General features: G+C 42.7%; 1 protein-coding gene across 5 annotated transcripts in view; it reads right to left on the bottom strand.

The window, feature by feature from the left end:
• The window catches only part of CCDC15 (coiled-coil domain containing 15), an 87,426-nt gene extending 72,665 nt beyond the window's left edge, over positions 1-14,761 (bottom strand). For 4 of the 5 annotated variants that reach the window (XM_044258127.1, XM_044258129.1, XM_044258132.1 and 1 more), the window contains exons 1-4: positions 7,050-7,244; positions 6,509-6,697; positions 1,546-1,695; positions 823-1,011 (exon numbers count right to left, since the gene is read on the bottom strand). In XM_044258127.1, the coding sequence (XP_044114062.1) occupies positions 823-1,011; positions 1,546-1,695; positions 6,509-6,688 (519 nt within the window). In that variant the 5' untranslated portion in view covers positions 6,689-6,697; positions 7,050-7,244. Of the gene's footprint in view, positions 1-822; positions 1,012-1,545; positions 1,696-6,508; positions 6,698-7,049; positions 7,245-14,691 lie in introns of those variants that run through there. The other variant, XM_044258130.1, reaches the window with a different exon arrangement.
• Positions 14,762-20,307: the final 5,546 nt, after the last annotated feature.

Below are 20,307 nucleotides of genomic sequence, written 5' to 3'. Positions count from 1 at the left end.
AGTCGAGTGCCTGGTGTCAAGTGATTTGAGTGGATGAACCTACTTATGGTAGTTAATTTTTAAATAACAGATATATAAGGGGTGCCTGGGTGGCTCAGTCAGTTAAGTGTCTAACTCCTAGTTTCGGCTCAAGCTCCACATCAGGCTCTGTGCTCAGCACAGTCTGGTTGAGATTCTCTTTCTCCCTCTTCCTCTGCCTTCCGTCCACACTCTCTCTCACTAAAATAAATAAATTTTTAACAAATAAATAAATAAATAACAGATATGTAAAATCAATTACTAGATATGTTACATTTTAAAATTCTAATTATGTTCAGAGTTTACTATACTATTATTTGATCTATAGATCTACTTATTATGATAATCAGATTAAAGGACAGAAAAGAGTAAAAAGAGACAAAAATAATGAATGAAATTCCCCATATACGTACCGTACCTATCTGCGACAGAGGTTAGGAATCAATTCTGTCCATATGCTACAAACAGAATAATTTACCCATAACACAATTCTAGTAAAATTGGTGGGGGAGGGGGCAATCTCTGTTCTTTGACCTAAAGCTTTATCATAAGGTTTGACCCATACTTTGGCACTTTCCTTTAGATGATTCTAAACTGTCTTACCAAAAATAAAGAAATATAAAATATGTATAAAAAATAAACATTATTTCATTATTCACCACTTCACAATGGTTAAAAAAAAAAAAGGAAAAAAAAGGTAATTAAAAGTGAAGTTGAATGTGATACCTCCTAATCTCTACTTCATATCCTAGATAGATCCTGTATCTAAGAAAAATCATAGACATAAAATGAATATGTACTTACAGCCTGGGCTTGTTGCAATAATTCATTCTGATTCTCTCTATCATCCATTCTATCCCCAAGCATCTGGGAAGGAGGTAAACCAGCACTTCCAATAGCAGCATTCAAGTTGTCTGGAAAAACACTTGTTCTTTTAGGAGTTAAACGTGCTGGATCTGAAGACTGCATGGCTATAGAGCCTTCTTTTTCTGCCTACACAAAGGAAGAAAGTGAGATTCTTCTAGTGAGGTTCCACTCAAGCCATTACAAATAATGTCTATAAGCAGCCCCAAAGATTTTAAATTAGGGTGGGGGTAGAAAGGAAGAAGTTTTAACAGGCAAAGAAACTAATATTTATCAGGCACCTACTACATGCTAACAATTTACTTATCTAATTCTCATAACAACACTGTGAGACAAAAACCATAACATGAAGAAACTACAGTCCACAGAGGGTAAGTATAAGTATAAGCCCAAGGTCACATAGCCAGCAAGCAGCAAAGCCAAAATTCAAACCCAAATCCAAAATTCTGACATTGATTTTATCTATTGGTAAAAGCAAAAAAAAATGTGAGTCAGAACAACACAAGAATAAAATACAGTTTCTCTACATACAAATCTACTGTCCTCCCTAGCAATTATACAAAGTATGGGATCCAAAGAAAGTGATTCTGTTACAGCCTAACAGCTTATCTTGTAACATACACTTTCCATTCAATCTTTACTCAGGTTCACTTTTGAACTTACTGCTTCATAAGATCTCTGAAACTGCTGCTTTCTTCTCAGCCTGATTTGCTGATTTACTCGGCGTTTGACTTGTCTCTGAAAATGCTTCAGATCTTCTTGTTTTTTTCTTAGCTTTTCCTTTAGTTCTTCTTCAATCATATATGCTGAAGTCTTGAAAGATGAAAGACAGAAAATAAACTTAAGTGTCAGCAGTTTTTGCCCACTAAAGCTCTGTTGTAAGCACAAATCAGTCAAGATAAAATCCTGACAAAATAATTCAGTTCTGTAATCCAGAATTCCCAGTAGAGTGAGGAAATCACAGGAGTTCAGAGCTGATAATCTAGACATAGCTGGTTGAGTACCAAGGACTCAAACCAAATCACAAACTAAAAACTGGAATTTGTGAGCACTCAAATCCAATCTTAATTTTTCATTGAGCTGACAACTAAAGTTGTCTTCATTAATTCTTAATGAACCAATTCAAACCTATCTTATGTCACACATTTCCTAAAACTGCTCACCGCTCACTAAATATGTCCTATTGCTCACCACAAACTAAATATATCTTATTATAAAATGCCTTCATACTCAGATTTATGCTCCATTTTTAACCTAGCATGCTCTTCCTGTCATCTCTATCTAGTAAAGTAAAGGCCTACTCATTCTTTAAGATCACCTAATACCCACCCACCTAGGACCTTCCATAATCCCTCTTTCTGAGCTCTCCTGTGCTACAGAACCTCTCATTGACATTAATTGAGAGCAACACTTCTCAAATCCCCCATTAGATTAGGTACACTTTGAGGACAGCATATAACACAGAGCCTTGAATATAAAGGCACTCAATATTTATGTAATGTGCAATTCCAAAACATAGTCTAAACAATCTATAATATTTCATCCCATTTGAGTCCCTGATCAGTTTTCACTTCCTTGAAGTGCTCTGAATAACCACAGCCATCATAATTAAAAGCAATTAATCTGCTACAAGACAAGCGCATTAACTACATTATATTACTGAATCCCAAACACTAACTCCAGTAGAAGGTATTCTTATCTCTTATATTAAAGATGAGGAAACTGGGGCTCAGAAAGATTAATCTTTAGTAGTAGCCCAAGATACTATCTATTGCTGGCAAGTAGCAGAGCTAGAAGTATAGCCCTATACTGCACTGTTTTTCTCTTGACTGTTTCTCTTTCAAAAGGAATCTTCAAATTAAGTAAAATCATACTTCTCTTGAGCCCTTCTTCTAACACAGTGATTCCAAATTCTAGTTCAGAAGGTGCCCAAATATTTCATAGGCGGTCATTAACTCTCAAAATCAAATGAACCTAAGTTCCAATTAAAATTAAATTTTCCAAGAAATCTACCCCATATTCTATACAACTATATACCCATACCATAGAAGTACAGTGTACAAGTATCAAAGAACAATTAGGTAAAACAATTCCAAAGGAGAGCTATAGGTAGTAAAGCCTGAACAACTGAGCGAAATTAACTCAACTCCCAGAGGATGAAAGTCATCCTTCCTCTTTAACTTCCATTATCTGTCTGCTCCCTCTTTTAACCCCATACTGAGATTATCAAACATCTTACTGAAGTATATGACTGACTCCAAACTGTGAATCTCAACTGTAACCAAAGATTAAAGTGAACCATATTTTAGAAACATATTTTTCTTAGCAAACACCATTGTGTAAGTCCACCAAACCCCAAGAACATTGTCCCATGTTCTGGAATGTTAGGAGACACCCAGAGACAAATCAATTTGGGAAATACAGAGTTAAGCAAAAATGAAGACTGTTTCAATTGTACAAACTAACTCCTCATAGACTTTTTGAACCCTAAGGCTTAATCCAAGGGGGCAATATATACAATGAAGTGTTTCTCACAATAACCAAAGAACATTTTCTGGATAATTCACATATGATGGAACTGATATTTAGATTATACAGTAGTCTCCAAAGATGATCCCTTCTCCCCACAGTGAATCAATCCTCCCAGTATTTATGCTCTTGTGTAGTGATCTCCCATATTGAATGTTATCTGGCTCTGTATATCCAACAGAATGAGGAGGAAGCACTGGCTCCATGACTTCTCCAGCAAGGTCATAAAGCAACTTCCACTACAGCTCTTGTAGTGATCACCCTAGCAGAAACCAGCCACCATGTAAGAATTCTACCTTAAGACTACCAGGCTGAGAAGAAGCCCAAACTAGCCAAGTAGAGAGGCCACGTGGAAAGAGAATTCTCCAGCAAGCCCTAGCCATTCTAGTCATCCTCAACCAAGTGCCAGATACGTGAGTGAGAAAGCCATCTCGGACTTTACAGCCCAGTAGATGCCAGATGAAGAACCAAGAAATCCAACAACAGCCAGAACCAAGTAAACTTGTCCCAGACATCTCCAGCTGTTTTAGCTGTCCCAAATGAAGCTTCAGACACCATGTTGCAAACAAGCCATTCCCACTGTGCCCTGGTTGAAATCCCGACACATGGTATCTTTTGGTTTATGCCACTTGGATCTAGGTTTGTTACATAATAGATAACCAGATAAATTATAAAATAATGCAATAGCCATAAGTGCTGATAAAACAGCAATGTATTTTGATGCTAATTTAATTAATGGAAGGGGAGGGAGGTCTGAAGCTATGCAATTTTTAGGAATCTTGACAGCTCCTTGAAACATTGGGGACAAAAATGATGAGGGGTTTCCCTTTAGCATAAGCATGATATTAGGTCTACCATGCTTTAGAAGTAAGTATCCAGCATTTATTCTGAGCTGACAAGAGCTGTATCTGTTAATAAGAGTGGATTCCCCAGACAATGTATGCTAAACCGGTAAAGAGTTCTATGAGATGCTTGATCAAACAGCCTTTGGCTGGTACTGATCAGAACTTTTTTTTTTAAAGGGTTTATTTATTTATTTATTTATTTCTGAGAGAGAAAGAGAGAGCGTGAGCACAAGCAGGCAGAGTCAGAGAGAGAAGCAGGCTCCCTGCTGAGCAAGGAGCCCGATGCATGACTCGATCCCAGGACTCTGAGATCATGACCTGAGCCGAAGGCAGCAACTTAACTGACTGAGCCACCCAGGCTTCCCCTGATCAGAATTTTTTAAATGAGGAAAAGGAGATACGTTTATACTTTTCCAAGACCTGCATTTTGATTTAATGTTTGGGAACATGAGATTCAATTCTCTTTAACATAGTAAAAGAAATTTAGGCGTTTTGATGCTACATTACAAAGATGTCATAATTTGAGCAATGAAAAAGAGGTGCCGCTAATTTAAATACCAAAATATCTTCGTATCAAATCTTACTGTTTCTTCTGGGATACATGTTAAGACATTTAACCCTCTTCATTCCTACTTCAACCTCCCGTTTTCGAGACTTTCCCTCTTTATTCCTTACCACTAAACAAGTCTTGATGCCATACTTCCTGGCTAAATTGTTACAATTACATCCTAATTTTGTCCCCCAGGAACCAATCTATCCCTCACCTCAAAAAAATTTTGAAGCAATTAACCTAATCAAACACTCCTTTATTAAGAAATTCATCTGTAAATATTAAACCGTGAATGAAGTCAATCCCTTATCCAAAATTTCATGCGGTTCCCTACAGCTCCTATTTTCTACAATTCTATCGAACCACCACCACCCCCAAGCTTCCCACTCCAATCTAATCTACCCTTAGAATCCTGATACATCTTGCTCACTTCCCACTCTCCCCATTCTTGAGAGAATCATCCTCCTTCTGTAGCTAAATTCTTCATTAAACTTGCCTGAATCATATCAACCCAAAGTCCTATCTTTCTTCGTTAAGTATCAAAGTCAGAGCACTTAATCATATACTACTTAGATACTTAAAATCCTTTCTAGAAATAGGCAGAAGAGGAATAAGTGAATTATGTGTGTACATACATACAAAAAATAAAATTAATGAATATATGACATTGCTTTGCTATTTAACATTTATTTTAAACATGTCTCATTTCTTCTCTGAGATCAAGGACAACTCATATTTTTCATCATATGTTCAGCATTTTGTTGATACAGCCAGAAGAACCTTCACATAATTTGTGCATTCCACTTATTAGGCATCAAGATAAAGTTGGGGAATGATAATAAATGACATTTTTCCTGTGCTCTGGAAGTTCACACTCCATCAGGGAAAGCGACTTACTATAAATATAATGTGGGAAATGCCACAATAAAACTTCAACAAGTAGCTAAGGGGCACAGTATTGTGAAAGACTATCAAAAATACTCTTACAAAACTGTCCTCTTGTGTCAATTAGCACATATGAGTTATTATGTAAACAGGCACACAAGTAAACTTTGCAAAAGTTTCTTTTCATCTGAAATGCTGTTCCCTACGATCTGTACTTACAGCATTTCCATTTTTTAAGGACTAACATGGACTACATTTCCACATCCATTCATTCAATGAGTATTTCCTTAAGACTTACTATAGGATAGGAAAGGAAGGAACCAAGAAATAGAAGTTCCCTGTCCTCATGAAATGTATACTTAAACTTTCTCAGAATCCCAGTCAGAATTAATCTATTCTTTCCTTATTCTCTGTGTCTTTGAATCTTCCTGAATCTCTACTACACATTACTGACTTTAAGCAATCAACGTTTTCTTAAGTGTGGCAACGGTCATCCCTACCACGTTGCAGGGTGTCTGCAAGATACAGACAGTACCCATGTCTTGTGTACAGCAAGCAATCAAGAGCTTGTGAAATTTTAAAAAAAAGGGGGGGGAGGGGGTTGTGAAATAAACAATTTTGGCAAATAGGTGTTTGTTCTACAATCCTAATTCAAGAACATACCTATTTCCAGTAGGAGAGAAAGGACATCCCCAGATAGGACTCTTCATCCTTACCTAGCATCAAGGGCTAGAGAAGGCTAACATGGGGGGGGGGGGGAAGAAAGAAGAAAAATGGGGGAGGGACCCCACTACGTTTGCATCAAACGGACACTCACATATGCTGGGACTTCCGAGCTATCTGGCAAGGCAGGTTCCACCCATGCCCCAACTGGCATTATAGCCTGGTTCCTCTCAGCCAGCACGGCCAACACGTCCTTGCTCTTCAGGGGGTTTAAGGCCAGAGGCACCCTGGCGGTATTTCGAGGCTTCTTGAGGGGGGCCATACTTCCTGGCATCTGTGACTCCTGGGTAGGAGAAAGGAGAAGCTTAAAATCTTCAAACGACTGCGCTAAAAGCTCAACCTCCTAAGCCATGAGCACAGGCTCCAGAAAGGGAGAGAAGCCTTGGAGGAGGCGGTAGCCTGACGGGCAGTCGAAGAACGAGAATTCTCGAGAAGGAAGGAAAGAAGCGAAGAAAAGTGGGAAGAAACAATAAGGAAAAGTATAAAGACTGCCTTCTGGAAAGAATGGGGATGAGGTGGGAAAGAAGGGGATCTACTGAGAGAACGAAGACGGTGCCCCCCAGAGACACCGCCAGGAAAGGGAAGAACCACCGCAGCGGCCAGAGGGAAAGGGGCTGGTAGGGTTGGGTGGGAACCTGAGCCAGAGGCAGAGTCCAAATAACCGGTATCCGGTTACGGGGGGAACCGCTGAACGCCGAGAAGTCCCGGGCCAGAGAAAGCCTGTTCCTGAGGCCTCAGGGGTCCCACTCCTGCTAAAATAGTAGCACCGACCCAGTGCGGGCAGGCCGCTCGCCACAGACTCAAGCTATTCCGGACACTAAGGCAACCGAATCCAGTAAACCGCCACTTTCTGGAGGGCCGCCCCGCTCCGCCCTTCGGGGGCCTTGTAGCCGCCCCTTCCGGTCTTGCGTCTCCTCCCCCAGGAGGGGAAAGCGTGAAGGGCGGGACTTCGGGCTCCGCCATAACGTCACTTCCGCTTCGTGTCTGACGGACGGGGTGGAGTTTGTGAAGGCTGGAGGGACTGGGCGGGAACCGGTGGGTTCCCGGGGCTATCTGCTTGCTGGCCCCCGAGGTGTTGGTGCTATTGTACTTCCAGCACGGAGACCAGCCCAAATCTTTCAGGAAGGGTTTATATTGAACTGAAAAACGCTGACTGGGAGGGGCAGGGGTCCCAGCAGAGGGAAGCAGGAGAAAAGGATGGAAAGAGGTGGGCCTGGCAGGGCTTCCTCGAGGAACAAAGCTAACAGTAAATCATACCGATCCTGTGCACCCCTTGTTACACTTATGAGGCTATTTAATGCATATTCTTATATTTGAACATCACAGCCTCGCGAGCGGACACCCTCTCTACTCCAAGCTCTGATACAATTCTGGGACACTTCGTTATCCCTGTGAAATACCCGTTCGTTCATTCATTTCACATATAATTGAGAACTTTTTATATACCAGTCCTGTTCTGGGCACTGGAAATATATAGCAGTGAACAAAACAAATATCCCTTGTTCGTGGAATTTGTAATACAATGAGAAGTAGCCAAATCAACACATGAGTAAGTAAAGGTGTCTGATGCTGATGAGTATTGTAGCGTAAGCAGAGAAAGAAGACGGGGTGTTGCAGGGATAGGAAATGAATTTTAGATAGGATGACTACAGAAGTTTTCACTGAAGTATTTTTTTTTCTTTTTTAAGGTTTACTTATTTATTTGAGAGTGAGAACATAAGCAGTGGGGAAGAGCAGAGAGAGAGGGAGCCCAGTACTCCATCCCAGGACCTTAGATCATAACCTGAGCCAAAGTCAGACACTTAACCAACAGAGGCTTCCCCACTGAGGTACTCTTGAGCAAAGGCTCCAAAGCTAACTCCCATGAACTACTGGAAAAAGCTACTATAATCTTCCAAGGAGAGTTAAGTGTTCAGGTAGAGGGAGCAGCAAGTACAATCATTCCAAAGTAGGGTAGTAGTAGTGGTGGGAGCTTATGGAGGTTCTCCTCTGACTGCTCCATTTTCTTTGTAAAATAGCATTATAGCCAGCCTATAAGATGGCCTCTCATGGTCTCCACCTCCTGGTATTCACACCCTGTGTAGTTCCCTTTTACACTGTACCAGTGTTGGTGTGCGTAACCAATAGAATATGGCAGAAGTAATGGTATATCACATCAGAGATTAGGTTGTAAAGGATGCTGTGTTATTTCTCTCACTTCTTTCTTGCTCTTGCTTTCACTCTCAGATCACTTAATCTGAGGCCATTTGTGTCGCAAGCAGCCCTATAAAAAGGCCCACATGACAAAGTACTGAAAGCTTAGCCAACAGCCCTGTGAATAATCTTGAAAGTGGATCCTCCAGCCCCGGTCAAATCTTCAGGGACTGTTATATTGGCCAACAGTTTGACTGCGACCTCATATAAGACCCCGAACCAGACTCTGCACCCAGAAACTATGTGAGATAATATTTGTTGTTTTAACATGCTAAATTCAGGGGTAATTCGTTACACAGAAAGTGAGAACTAATATAAGTAAGAATCAATTAATATATAGGAAGGAACATTGGAGGTCCAAGGAAGAAAGATAAGGTACAAAATAGTTGTCCAGAAGAGTAGAACCAAAGACCTGTACAATTGCCTGATGGTCTTAAGGACCCATGATTATGAATTTCAAGTAAGACTAGTCAGGATGGTTGAGCATTTTTCTTCAGGCATATGAATGGTTACAGGCATAAAGCAGGTGGAAAATTAATTTTAATCAGGGTTAAGGCTTTACCAAAATATTACTATCAAGCAAGAAATGAAGATTTAAGGAGTTGAAGAAAGATTACTGTGAGGGAGTAATTAAATGACTGACCATGAAACTTAAAATAGATAATAAGGAAAAGGGAGGACAAGTGGGATGTAAGGAACATTGTAAAGTTAGTACAATCCAGAGATGGAAGGTTCCAGGAGGTCTAAGGTTTTTTTAAAGCAAGATGCTGGAAAGGATGCCCTGAAAAAGTAAGAGGTGAGAATCCAAGAGTGGGATGCTTGAAACTGAGGGTGTGGAAGGGTTGCAGATATTTGTACTGTCAAAGTCCATGGTATGACTAAGGAAGGGAATGCCAAGATAGGTTAAGGTCACTGGATAAAAAGGGGTCATAGAAATGAGGGGGTCAAAGCATTGGATGGACTATTCCCAAGGTTATCAACATCACCAAAATATATAACCAGAATAGTGTTGGTGGCCAGGAACAATCGTCTTCAAGGAATTTTGAGAAAAGACCTGGAGGTTTGTAGAGGAGAATAATTGGAAAGCAGTGAGTGGTATGGTCTAACAACATTAGATTCAAAGTGAGGGGTGAAGCTAAGAAAAAGGGGAGAGAATAGTTTATAAATAGCAGTGAGCAAGAAGTTAACCCATCCCATCTCCACCCAGAGGAGTAGGGAACAGAAAACAGCGCCCTTTGAAAGGAGGGAGGGAGGGAGATTGAACTGGGAAGAAATGATTAGGTGGCTCCTTGCTTTCTCTACACCTCTGGCTCCAGGTCTCTGCATCCCACTAGGTTTCATATGAGTCCATACTCTTATTACATCCAGGAAGCTCACGTCTGGGGCTCTGCTCCCATTTTCTGACCTTTTCACCCAGTTTATCTTCTATATGGCCAGAGTTAGTTTCATAGCAGGGAATTATTTGCTCAGGAATGTCTGTTTTCTTTAGAAACTTAAAAGAACCTGTGTTTCTGGCACCGGAGTCTTGAGGTCCTATAGCACAGAACTCCTCACCAGAGCTGGATTATCTCTGATGTGTTTGGCTGGGGGATCCCTGGCCATCTCTGCACAAAGCCCTGAGTCACTGGGTCCTTGGCAGCTGTCCACTCTACACAGAACTGATTGTATGATGAGCAGTGGGGGCAGTTTGCTGTTTGGTTGCCATTATCCTATTTGTGGCTGACAGATTCACAATGGTAACACATCAGATAACTTGGTCACCAGTTATCCCATGAGGGCTGACCCCAAGGAAAATTTCTATACGGGTAGGAAACCTGCCAATTCCGGTCTCATGGGATCTGGATATTGGGAACTCAACCCCAGGCAGCTGAGTCATACCTACTTTCACTCTCTTCCCCAAACTTGAATTGGATTTCCCAGGACTAACCAATGTTCTGGGCTATTTCCTGAAAGTAGACCATAGCACTGTCCTTCTTTGATCTTCTTCCTTAGCCATCTCTCCAAATAACCTGTCTAACTGGAATCATTGGTGAGGGTCCTTCCGCCTGCCTCTGCAGACCAGGTTTTTGCAACAGCATTTCATCATAAATGTCACCAGTAGCAGATCACTCAGATGTCTCATTAGCATGTGCTATCCTGATCTTTGCAAAAGATGCTCTAATTTTGGATTAGAGCATGCAGAAGTCTTTCTCCTTTCTCTTGATGAGTGATAAAATAAAATCAATATAGGAATCACAACGTCTCTCCACCTTCCCAAATACTGTACCAGGATGGACCCAGAGATGCACTTCCCAGATCCCCCTTCATTGTTGTTTTTCCAGCTGTCAGTTCCTTCAGGGACTGCCTCAGCTTTCAGATTGCTGCTTTCCCTTCACTTTAAGGAGCAGCCATGTCCAGTGACTGATAGATACAGAGATGTAAAGGCCCAGTGGTTTCTGCCTGACTTGGGACTACTGATGGGTCATCATTTCAGCCTCAGAGCTGCCTGTGGGGTCAGCTGAAGCTATCTGGCCTGCACCACAGCTCAGCTCCTCCCTCTGCCCACTCCTGCTTCCTTTTCCTTTCCGCAGGTGTCAGTCTCAAACACGCTCCTTGATCAAGGAGTTCTATTTCTGAGATTCTGTTGCAGAACCCGCTTCCTGGAGAACACAACTACCATACTCTTGGAGGGTTGTGAGATCTCAGGGACCAAACACTGGCAGCACTCAGGACATATAAGCCCTAAAGTGAAAACCACAGAGTCTTGATCACTATTCTCTTCCTTTCCATCAAAGACACCTGCAATATTTCAAGGAGATGGTCCAACATCAGCTTAAAGTCTTTCTTGTTCCCTGTTCACACTTAAGAGCCTCTGGATTAAGCTAACTCTCAAGGCTACCCTGCCTTCAGATTTTGTAAATAGGGGAATGAATGATACCCTTTATCGTTGATGTCAATTTGCATCAGGCTTTATACTGTTTTTAATGTAAAGAGCCCTGAGATGTACAAAGAGAGAGTCAGTTGATCGAGAGGAGAATGGAGCAGAGACTTAGGAAGATTCAGTTACCTACAAAAATTGATTCTAGGAGCTGCCTCAGTGTTTGGGCCTCTCCTTTGATGGTAACTTCACTGGGTTATCTGTTCTGCGAAGCCAAAGAAACTTGCCTTTGTCTTAATATAAAGTAAGTTTGGTCAAAATGATTTTATCTATCTATAGTTGTTATCTATATGATTCACCATGCTTTTGACTGTTTTTGAAAATGTACTCCTAGGGTGCCTGGGTGGCTCAGTGAGTTAAAGCTTCTCCCTTCAGCGCAGGTCATGATCCCAGGGTCCTGGATAGAGCCCCACATTAGGCTCTCTGCTCAGCAGGGAGCCTGCTTTCCTCCCCCTCTCTCTGCCTGCCTCTCTGCCTACTTGTGATCTCTGTCTGTCAAATAAAGAAATAAAATCTTAAAACAAAAAGAACTTCTAAAATGCAGAAGTTGCAATCATTAAAGATAATTTAAAATTATCTTTAAAATCTTTAAATTTAAAAATTTAAATATATCTTTAAAATATAGTAGAGGTTTTTAAAGCAATGTCAGAAGAGGAATTTAAAAAAATGTTTTATAGAATAAGTAGCAAGGCGCTCAAGGTAACTATTTGGGGAAAACCAAGCCATTAATTTGTGGGTGTTCTGCTTTGATTGTTTTGATAATCTGCTATTAGTAGACCCATTTTCTACATCCCGAAGATCTAGGGACAGCATATGAACAGTGCAGAGAACAGAGCTTTGGAAAAAAACTTGGGTTTATATTCTAGCTCTGTAATTTACTTTCTGTGATCAAGTCATACAATCTGAGTCTTTGTTTCTTCATCTGTAAAATGGGAGCAAAAGCTGACCATTCAGGACTTTTCTGTGAGAATTAGGGTAATATATATACAAAATGCATGATATGTAATGGGTTTTTAATATATGCTTGCTAATTTTTTATTTTTAAGGTATCAGGATAGAAGTCATCTCTTGTACCTTTAGAAGATTTTGATTTGTCTTCCCAGAGTCCCTTCTCCAATTTTTTTTCGGGTAATAGACTGATCCACCCATCACTGTGGGGGTAGGCACGTAGGCCAGCCTGGGACGGTATCCTAACCAGAACAGAATAAAATGATTGATCCAGAGCATGTCACACGTGCTAGGCAACCACAGTCCTTCACCAAGATTGTTTTTTAACTATCTTCCTCAAAAGTCTTCTCTCTGGATGACAAGAAGCACTGTCCTATATGTTAGCCAGTAGCTACATGTGGCTGTTTAATTTTAAATGATTTAAAATTAGATAAAATTTACAATTCATATTCTCAGTCCCACTCGCCACATTGAAAGTGCTCAATAGCCACATGTGACTAATAGCTACTGCACTTGGCAATGCAGATACAGAACATTTCCGTCATCTCAGGAAGTTATATTGGACAGCATTGAAAATCTATAGCATCTGGCAACCATAACCCCACCAAAAAGTATAAGAAAGTTTGAGAAAATGAAGCTACACCAAAAGCTAAGCAAGAAATGAGTAATAACCAATATGGCTTTTAAGTATCTTCATTCCAATGATCCGAGCTCCCTCCAAAATTTCATTACACAGGGGCGCTTGGGTGGATCAGTGGGTTAAGCCTCTGCCTTGGGCTCAGGTCAGGATCTCAGGGTCCTGGGATAGAGCCCCGCATCTGGCTCTCTGCTCAGCAGGGAGCCTGCTTTCTCTACCTGCCTCTCTGCCTACTTGTGATCTCTGTCTGTCAAATAAATAAATAAAATCTTCTAAAAAAATTTTCATTACACAATACAAGAATTTTCTCCTTTTTTGCTTCAAATCGTTCACAAGGAACTTCTATCACAACAAAAAGTCTTGATGGGGGCGCCTGGGTGTCTCAGTCGGTTAAGTGTCTGCCTTCAGCTCAGGTCATGATCTCAGGGGTCTGGAATAGAGCCTGGTGTCCGGCTCCCTGCTCAGTGGGGAGTCTGCTTCCCCCCTACCTCTGTCCCCTGCCCCTCTGCCCTTCTGCCCCTTGTGTTCTCTCTCTCTCTCTCTCAAATAAATAAAATCTTTTAAAAAAAAAAAAAAGAAAGAAAGAAAGAAACTTTGTTTCTCCCCCTTTTGAGCTCCCACATCACACATCCATCTTCTTAGTGTTTCTGGACTCATTACTGGGGACCCAATCTTTCCCTTGCTGATGCGGCTTTGTATTTTAAGTCCTCTTGTCTGCCTTATCCTTCTTTTTTTTTTTAAGATTTTATTTATTTATTTGACAGAGAGAGATCACAAGTAGACAGAGAGGCAGGCAGAGAGAGAGAGGGAAGCAGGCTCCCTGCCAAGCAGAGAGCCTGATGTGGGACTCGATCCCAGGACCCTGAGATCATGACCTGAGCCGAAGGCAGCAGCTTAACCCACTGAGCCACCCAGGCGCCCTGCCTTATCCTTCTTTGTTTTACATCTTGCTTCAGAGGCTTGCTGTATTCTACTGACTTTTTACAACTGGGCCCGACTTAAGGCAACCTCTTTGTGGAGTGTGGTGTATATAAACACTAGAGCAAGAAGCACAAGCTGAGTCTGGACCGGACCAGCTTACAAAATACAGGACTTTGAACAGGCTACTTAGCCTCTCTGAGCTTCATGATCTCTTTGGGGAGAAAAAGAAGTCCTGCACATAGAATTGATAGAAGATTAATGAAATTATAATTTAAAAGGCAATGTGTGGGGCGCCTGGGTGGCTCAGTGGGTTAAGCCGCTGCCTTCAGCTCAGGTCATGATCTCAGGGTCCTGCAATCGAGTCCCGCATCGGGCTCTCTGCTCAGCAGGGAGCCTGCTTCCTCCTCTCTCTCTCTCTGCCTGCCTCTCTGCCTACTTGTGATCTCTGTCTGTCAAATAAATAAATAAAATCTTAAAAAAATAAAATAAAATAAAAGGCAATGTGTAAGCGGCAATGCGAATGTATTGGCAATTACACTTGCTTACAGATTGAAATGTGACTCTCCCAACTATATGTAAGTGCCTGCACAGGAACCATGACTTCCATTCCTTTGGAATGTGCCACCTTTCCCCTTTCCCCCATCCCACTCCTCTTACTAACCTCTGGAATGTGGAGCCCTCTTCACACTGTAGAGAATTATTAGATGCTGGCCAGCTGATTTCCATTTCTGTGCCTCCCTCACTGGGAGGAGAGGGGGACGAGGGGAGGGATGGAGAGGCAGTGTGGCAGCAAATCCTTCCGCAGGACATGGTTGGTGGGAGGACACCTTCTGAGGATCTAGAAGGAGGGAAACAATGAAGGCTTTCATGAGTTGGGGGTAACTGTGGCTTCCCCAGGATTTTTTCAACCTGTTTTTATTCGAGTACTGAACTTTTACAAGAACAGAACTCCAGAGACGTTCTCTAGAATGTCCTCACTGCATCTTAAATGGGTCAGCAAAAGCAAGATCTTTCCAACATTTCAATGCCCATTAATTTCCCCTCTTTGTTCTTTTGGAGAGTGCTGAATAGGGCGCGATCAGCAACCATGGACACAAGCCTGAGTTTCTCCCTGTTTCTGAGGGGGTGGGAATTCTATTCAGAAGTCAAATAGTTACTCTCAGCATAAAAGGCTTTGATGTTTTTCAGTTGGCCAGCTCTGAAATAGGGGGAGCACCTCCCCTCCACCTCACTGAAATTCACCCGGGACCCCTTACCAACGGGATATCACATACTTCTCCCAATACACCCCACACTTTTTTGAGATACCATCTGTCTGCAGAAGGCTTTTCCTCTGAGTAACTCCTCACATTTACAGATATCCGCAGGCAGAAAAACCAAGGGTTCAGGACGAAGGCCCTGGCAAGGGCAGGAGGAGACTTTTGACCCAATCTCCACTTTCTATTTGATATTTCTCAGAAGTGACCTGGAGTAAGGCTACCTAGGAGAACTTTAAAAAGGAGAAGGAAAGACAAAATGTCCTTTGGGAGGACCATTCCTTGCTGTCCAGGTCCAAAAAAAAAAAAGCTTGTTTTGTTCCAAAGAGAGCTAGCTAATCTGTCTCTTGTTCAGTGCTTGCCGGAGCAGCTGGGCCGTGCCTCCTCTCAACACAAAGCCTCACACAAATTCCTTGTTTCCCAGGCAATGCACTGCAGCTCTGCAAATTCTCTGGCTGATGTTGGCATCCTGATTCCGCCCTCTCTCTCCCTTCTGGCAAATTGAACTTATGACAGGAACAACTCCACCACCATTCACGTACAAGTTTATGGAACCAAGAACCAAAAACAGCTTCAGCAATAATCAGGGGCACCAGGGGTATGCAGACAGGGCCACCTCACATTCTGGAGCTCATTCAGAGAGCTGGTGCTGGGGGCAAAAGACTAGACCAGGACCAAGACTTGTACGTGGGAAGTGGATTCCTACTGCTGAGCTAGGGGGTTGGTGAGAAGCCCAAGCTTTGTGGGTGATCAGCCTGCATTTCTAATCCAGGTTCTGCCACTGAATAACTGTAGGACCCTGGCGCATTGTTAACTTCTCGGAATTTGAAATTTTCTTGTTTGTAAAGTGGGGTTATAATGTCTACCTAAAAGGGCCACTGGGAGAATTAAATGAACAAATAGATATAAAGTGCCTGACGGAGTGAGGAGTAGCTTACACACACACACACACACACACACACATACACACACACACTCCTATATTAGTTTTCTATGCTGCATAGCAAGTTGCCACAAATTTACCAGCTTAAAACAGTATACACCTGTTATCCTATAGTTTCTGCAGGTCAGGAGTGTGGTCATGGCTTCACTGGCTCTGTTCAAGGTCTCACCAGACCTCAGTTAAGGTGTCAGCTGGTTGGCATTTCTCTCTGAAGCTTCGGGGTCCTCTCCCAAGCTCCCTGGTTGTTGGGAGAATTCAGTTCCTTGAGATTGCAAATCTGAGGTCCCTAGTTTCTTGCCAGCTGATGGTGAAGTGTCGCCCTTGGCTCTGAGCCTTTGCTCACCCCACGGTTTCCATCTTCAAAGCCATTAGGACTACAGTCTCTCTCTGGTCTGCTGAGATGAGTCTTCCATGGAAAAAACGAATCAATGGAGTGGCTATCCTACCACCTTTGTCGTGTTCCATCAGATAGAGGCACACACATTCTGCATTTTGTGCATTAAACTTTTCCGGAACTTTTGAAGAAGACAGAGGAGGAAGGGTTTCACAGCACAACTCTGCAAGCTGTTCTTTGATTTTCTTCAGCTCCTCCACCATATGGCTCTTTCATTCTCTCTCTCCTTCCTGACTTCTCTCCCCTCTGCTTGTTACCCACCCCCCAATTCCTGTCTCTTTCTAAAGCATAGCAGTTTATCTTTTTGTTCCTCAACCTTTGATGCTTAACCTTACATCCCACTCCCTGTGATGTATTTAAATCTTTTTCTGGCTAAAGACAATTCCCTAAGAGGAATTTTGGTGCCATTTGTTGGAAGACTTCTTTTCACTCTGCTACCAAAGATGATTTACAGTCTAATACAAGAAAAGATATGATTCAATACCAGGAAGTGAATGGAGAGAGAGAGAGGAGAGTGTTAAATATAAAAATTACCACTGATCACTATGGTCAATATGGCCAGAACCTCTCCAGTAAGATCATCAATGCCAGTGCATTCTTCCTAGAGCCTGGAGACAAAGAAACAAGCCAGCTGGGTGGAGATGTTCATAAATCTAATGGTCGAGTTATTAAAATTGGTACTTACCTACCAATGTGTGTGTGTGTGTGTGTGTGTGTGTGTGTGTTACTTCTTCTTGCCTCTACAATAAAGTAACTTCAGGAGTCCTTGGTTGGACTTACATAAGAGTTTCACTCTGGGCATGTTACTTAACTTCTTTGTCCCTCCACTCCCTCATCTCAGAAATGGAGAGGTGGGACAAGGTAATCCTGAATGTCTCTTGCTGTGGAGTGAATCTACTGTTCTGCCCTTCCTGCAATTCTCTGAAGTCAGAGCTCTTTTTTATGATTCCCCAGCCAGCTTCCCCTGCCCACCAGCATTTCCCATAAAGGTCTATGTAGAATGGTAACTTATTCAAAATAAGGCATTGCCTCCTGTCCTGGGGGTGGAACACTTGTGAGTTTATGTTGACAGGTGTGTGTGTGTGTGTGTGCATGTGTGTTTTGGGGGCTCCATTCTGAGCCTCAGGGGCACCAACTGGGTGCTCAGTACAGACGTCTGAGTGAAGCAGGCTAGGGCTGCCATGGGTGCAAGGGTGAGGACCTTGGGGGACCTCAGCGCCCCAGTGGGGACCAATGAAGAGTGGCCGGAAGCAACTGTGCACAGCAGAGCCAAGAGAACGGGGCCACACTGCTCAGGAGGGGACAGTGTCTTTGGAAATGCATCTGTAAAGTGCTCAGAGGAGAAACGGGCCCGGGTCTTGGCTAAGGAAGGGCATTACCATTGGCAGTCAAGCAGTCTGTCTACATCATCTACTTCAACCACTGCATTAAGCCTCACTCAGAAGTGGGCCCAGTGAGGAGACTCATAAGAATGAAGAGTTACGGTCCCTGCACCAGAGAAGCTCCCAGGTTAATGAGGAAATGGCCTCGGTAATATTTTCTGACCCCAAAGTGGGACACACAGACCTCATGTGGGAAACAGAGGCAAAAGAAAAATTATTAAATTTCCTTACCCACTGACAAGCCCTTAAAACAGGCAGAGTGACATTCCTCTAGGGACTCAACGGCCTGGCTTTGCTAAGGGCAAAGGGCAATCCTAGCCTGAATACCCCCAGCCAGGATCCTGTAAGTCTACTTTAACAATTCATTTGGAAACTCTATCTCTAAACCCTCCAAGATAGTGTCAACAATCATTCCCAAGCATATGGCCCACTGATATACATCTAAAGGGTCTCACAAATGGTTTTATTACCATGAATAACCCCCCCCCCCATAATAGCTGGCCCCTCAAGGTCCTGGAAACCTTGCTTCAAAGATTTCTTAGAGACTTAAGCCATCCCTCACCCCCTCCCAATTTGCAAGTATATAATGGAACACTCCTCACAAACCCTGGGGCAGCAGCTCTTTCTGCCCACGGGTCCTGTCCCCGAGCTTTAATAAACCACCATTTTGCACCAAAGACATCTCAAGAATTCTTTCCTGTTCCGAACTCATCAGACCGACACATATAAATAGACATTTGACGTAGAAGAAATGTAATACTTAGAATCTGGATATCCCCATAAAATCAAAGAATAGTCTACCCTCAACAATTAGATGACACAGACACACCCAAGGAACATATGCAAGGTAATCGAGGACAGCTCAGATAAATGTTAGTTATGTGTGGAATCAAGTTGGTTTGACCTTATGTGTATGTAACCCAGTTGCTTATCTGATGAGGAAGGCCCTCCCCACCCCCACAAAGTGAATCCCAGTTATTTCTGGGAATTCACAAAGATGTGCCTCATATGTACTCCCAAACTGGTCTGTCAACGGTAGTCGATATTTGGTGCCCTCCCTGCCCTCACGCCCCTGTCCCAGCTCCCCGTCATTGTATCCAGTCGCTTAAGGAGTGCCCCGCCCCCCCATCAAGTTCTCATCCCTGCCATATTCAGCAACTGTTTGCTGAGAACCTACTATGTGCCCAGTCCTATATTAGGTCGTAGGACTACAGAGACCAGTAAGACATAGTCCTTCAATCAGAGCCCTCACTGGTTTAAGAGAGAAAGATGTGTAGGCCCATAACATAAGCTCCTTTAGGTCTACTCATCTTAGAAGGACGGGGAGAAAAATTGCAGGATTGCTCCTTGGATACCCAGACACGCAAAGCAACCACAGTCCCTTTATGCCTTTGTGGTTGGCTGCTGCGACCCGCCACCTGTGCCCCCTCACGGCCCCCAGGCAGCAGAGAAAAGTTACATATTAATCCATTCTGGTAAACTCATTATGACCCATCTATTTCGACATTATCTTGAGGAGTCTTGGTCACTGCTGGAACAACTTATGTAACTACTATTCAATGTGTTTAGTTCCCTCCCCCAACCCAGCTCCTGTCTAAGGAGAGTTGGGGTGAGTGTATGCGGTATGGCTTAGGAGACCTCGTGACAAGGACGGAGCTGGGGTCTGTGGACGGGTTTGGCATTTTCCCTACTCCAACAAGAGCTTCCACAAGAGCTGGCAGGCCCCAGGTGTTGCCATTTCTTTGTCCTCTGGGCACTTCTCAGTCCCCTTAAGGGAGCTTGTGAATACTTTGGGTCACTTGCATATTCTGTATGGATATAAGGAGCTTAAGGTCCACCCCTAGGGAAGGGGAGGGGAGGATGCTGAAAGTTTGATTCCGCTTAGGTCTCCAGCTATCACATTTTTCTTGCCATCCTCCTTCAGGCTAAAAAAAAAGGCGGCCTCCAGACTTTCTATTTCTTGAACATCATATCCTCCTTTACCCTCAGACAATAAGCCTCAAGGCCTAGCCCTCACGGACACAAGAGGCCTTTTATCTAGACTATACAGCAGAAGAACTCTGAGTCTGTCCACAGGTTGCTCATGATAGGTGGAAGTGATAGTTAAAGGAAATTAAAATATCCTTTGTTCTTTACAAAGACTGGCTCATAAGCCTTTTGTCTTGCTGCTGCCTCTCAAATACTGTTTTAGATGTCAGAAGCTTAATCTTGACTTTTTCCTTTTCATTGTAGGTCTACTGAAACCACGCTAACTTTTACAAGGGGCAAAAGTCTAGGGAAAACATCATAGACCCAGAAATGC

The sequence above is a fragment of the Neovison vison genome, chromosome 7 (genome assembly GCF_020171115.1).
Source record: "Neovison vison isolate M4711 chromosome 7, ASM_NN_V1, whole genome shotgun sequence".
NCBI classification, from domain to species: Eukaryota; Metazoa; Chordata; class Mammalia; order Carnivora; family Mustelidae; genus Neogale; species Neogale vison.
This window is presented reverse-complemented; position numbering and strand designations above follow the sequence as displayed.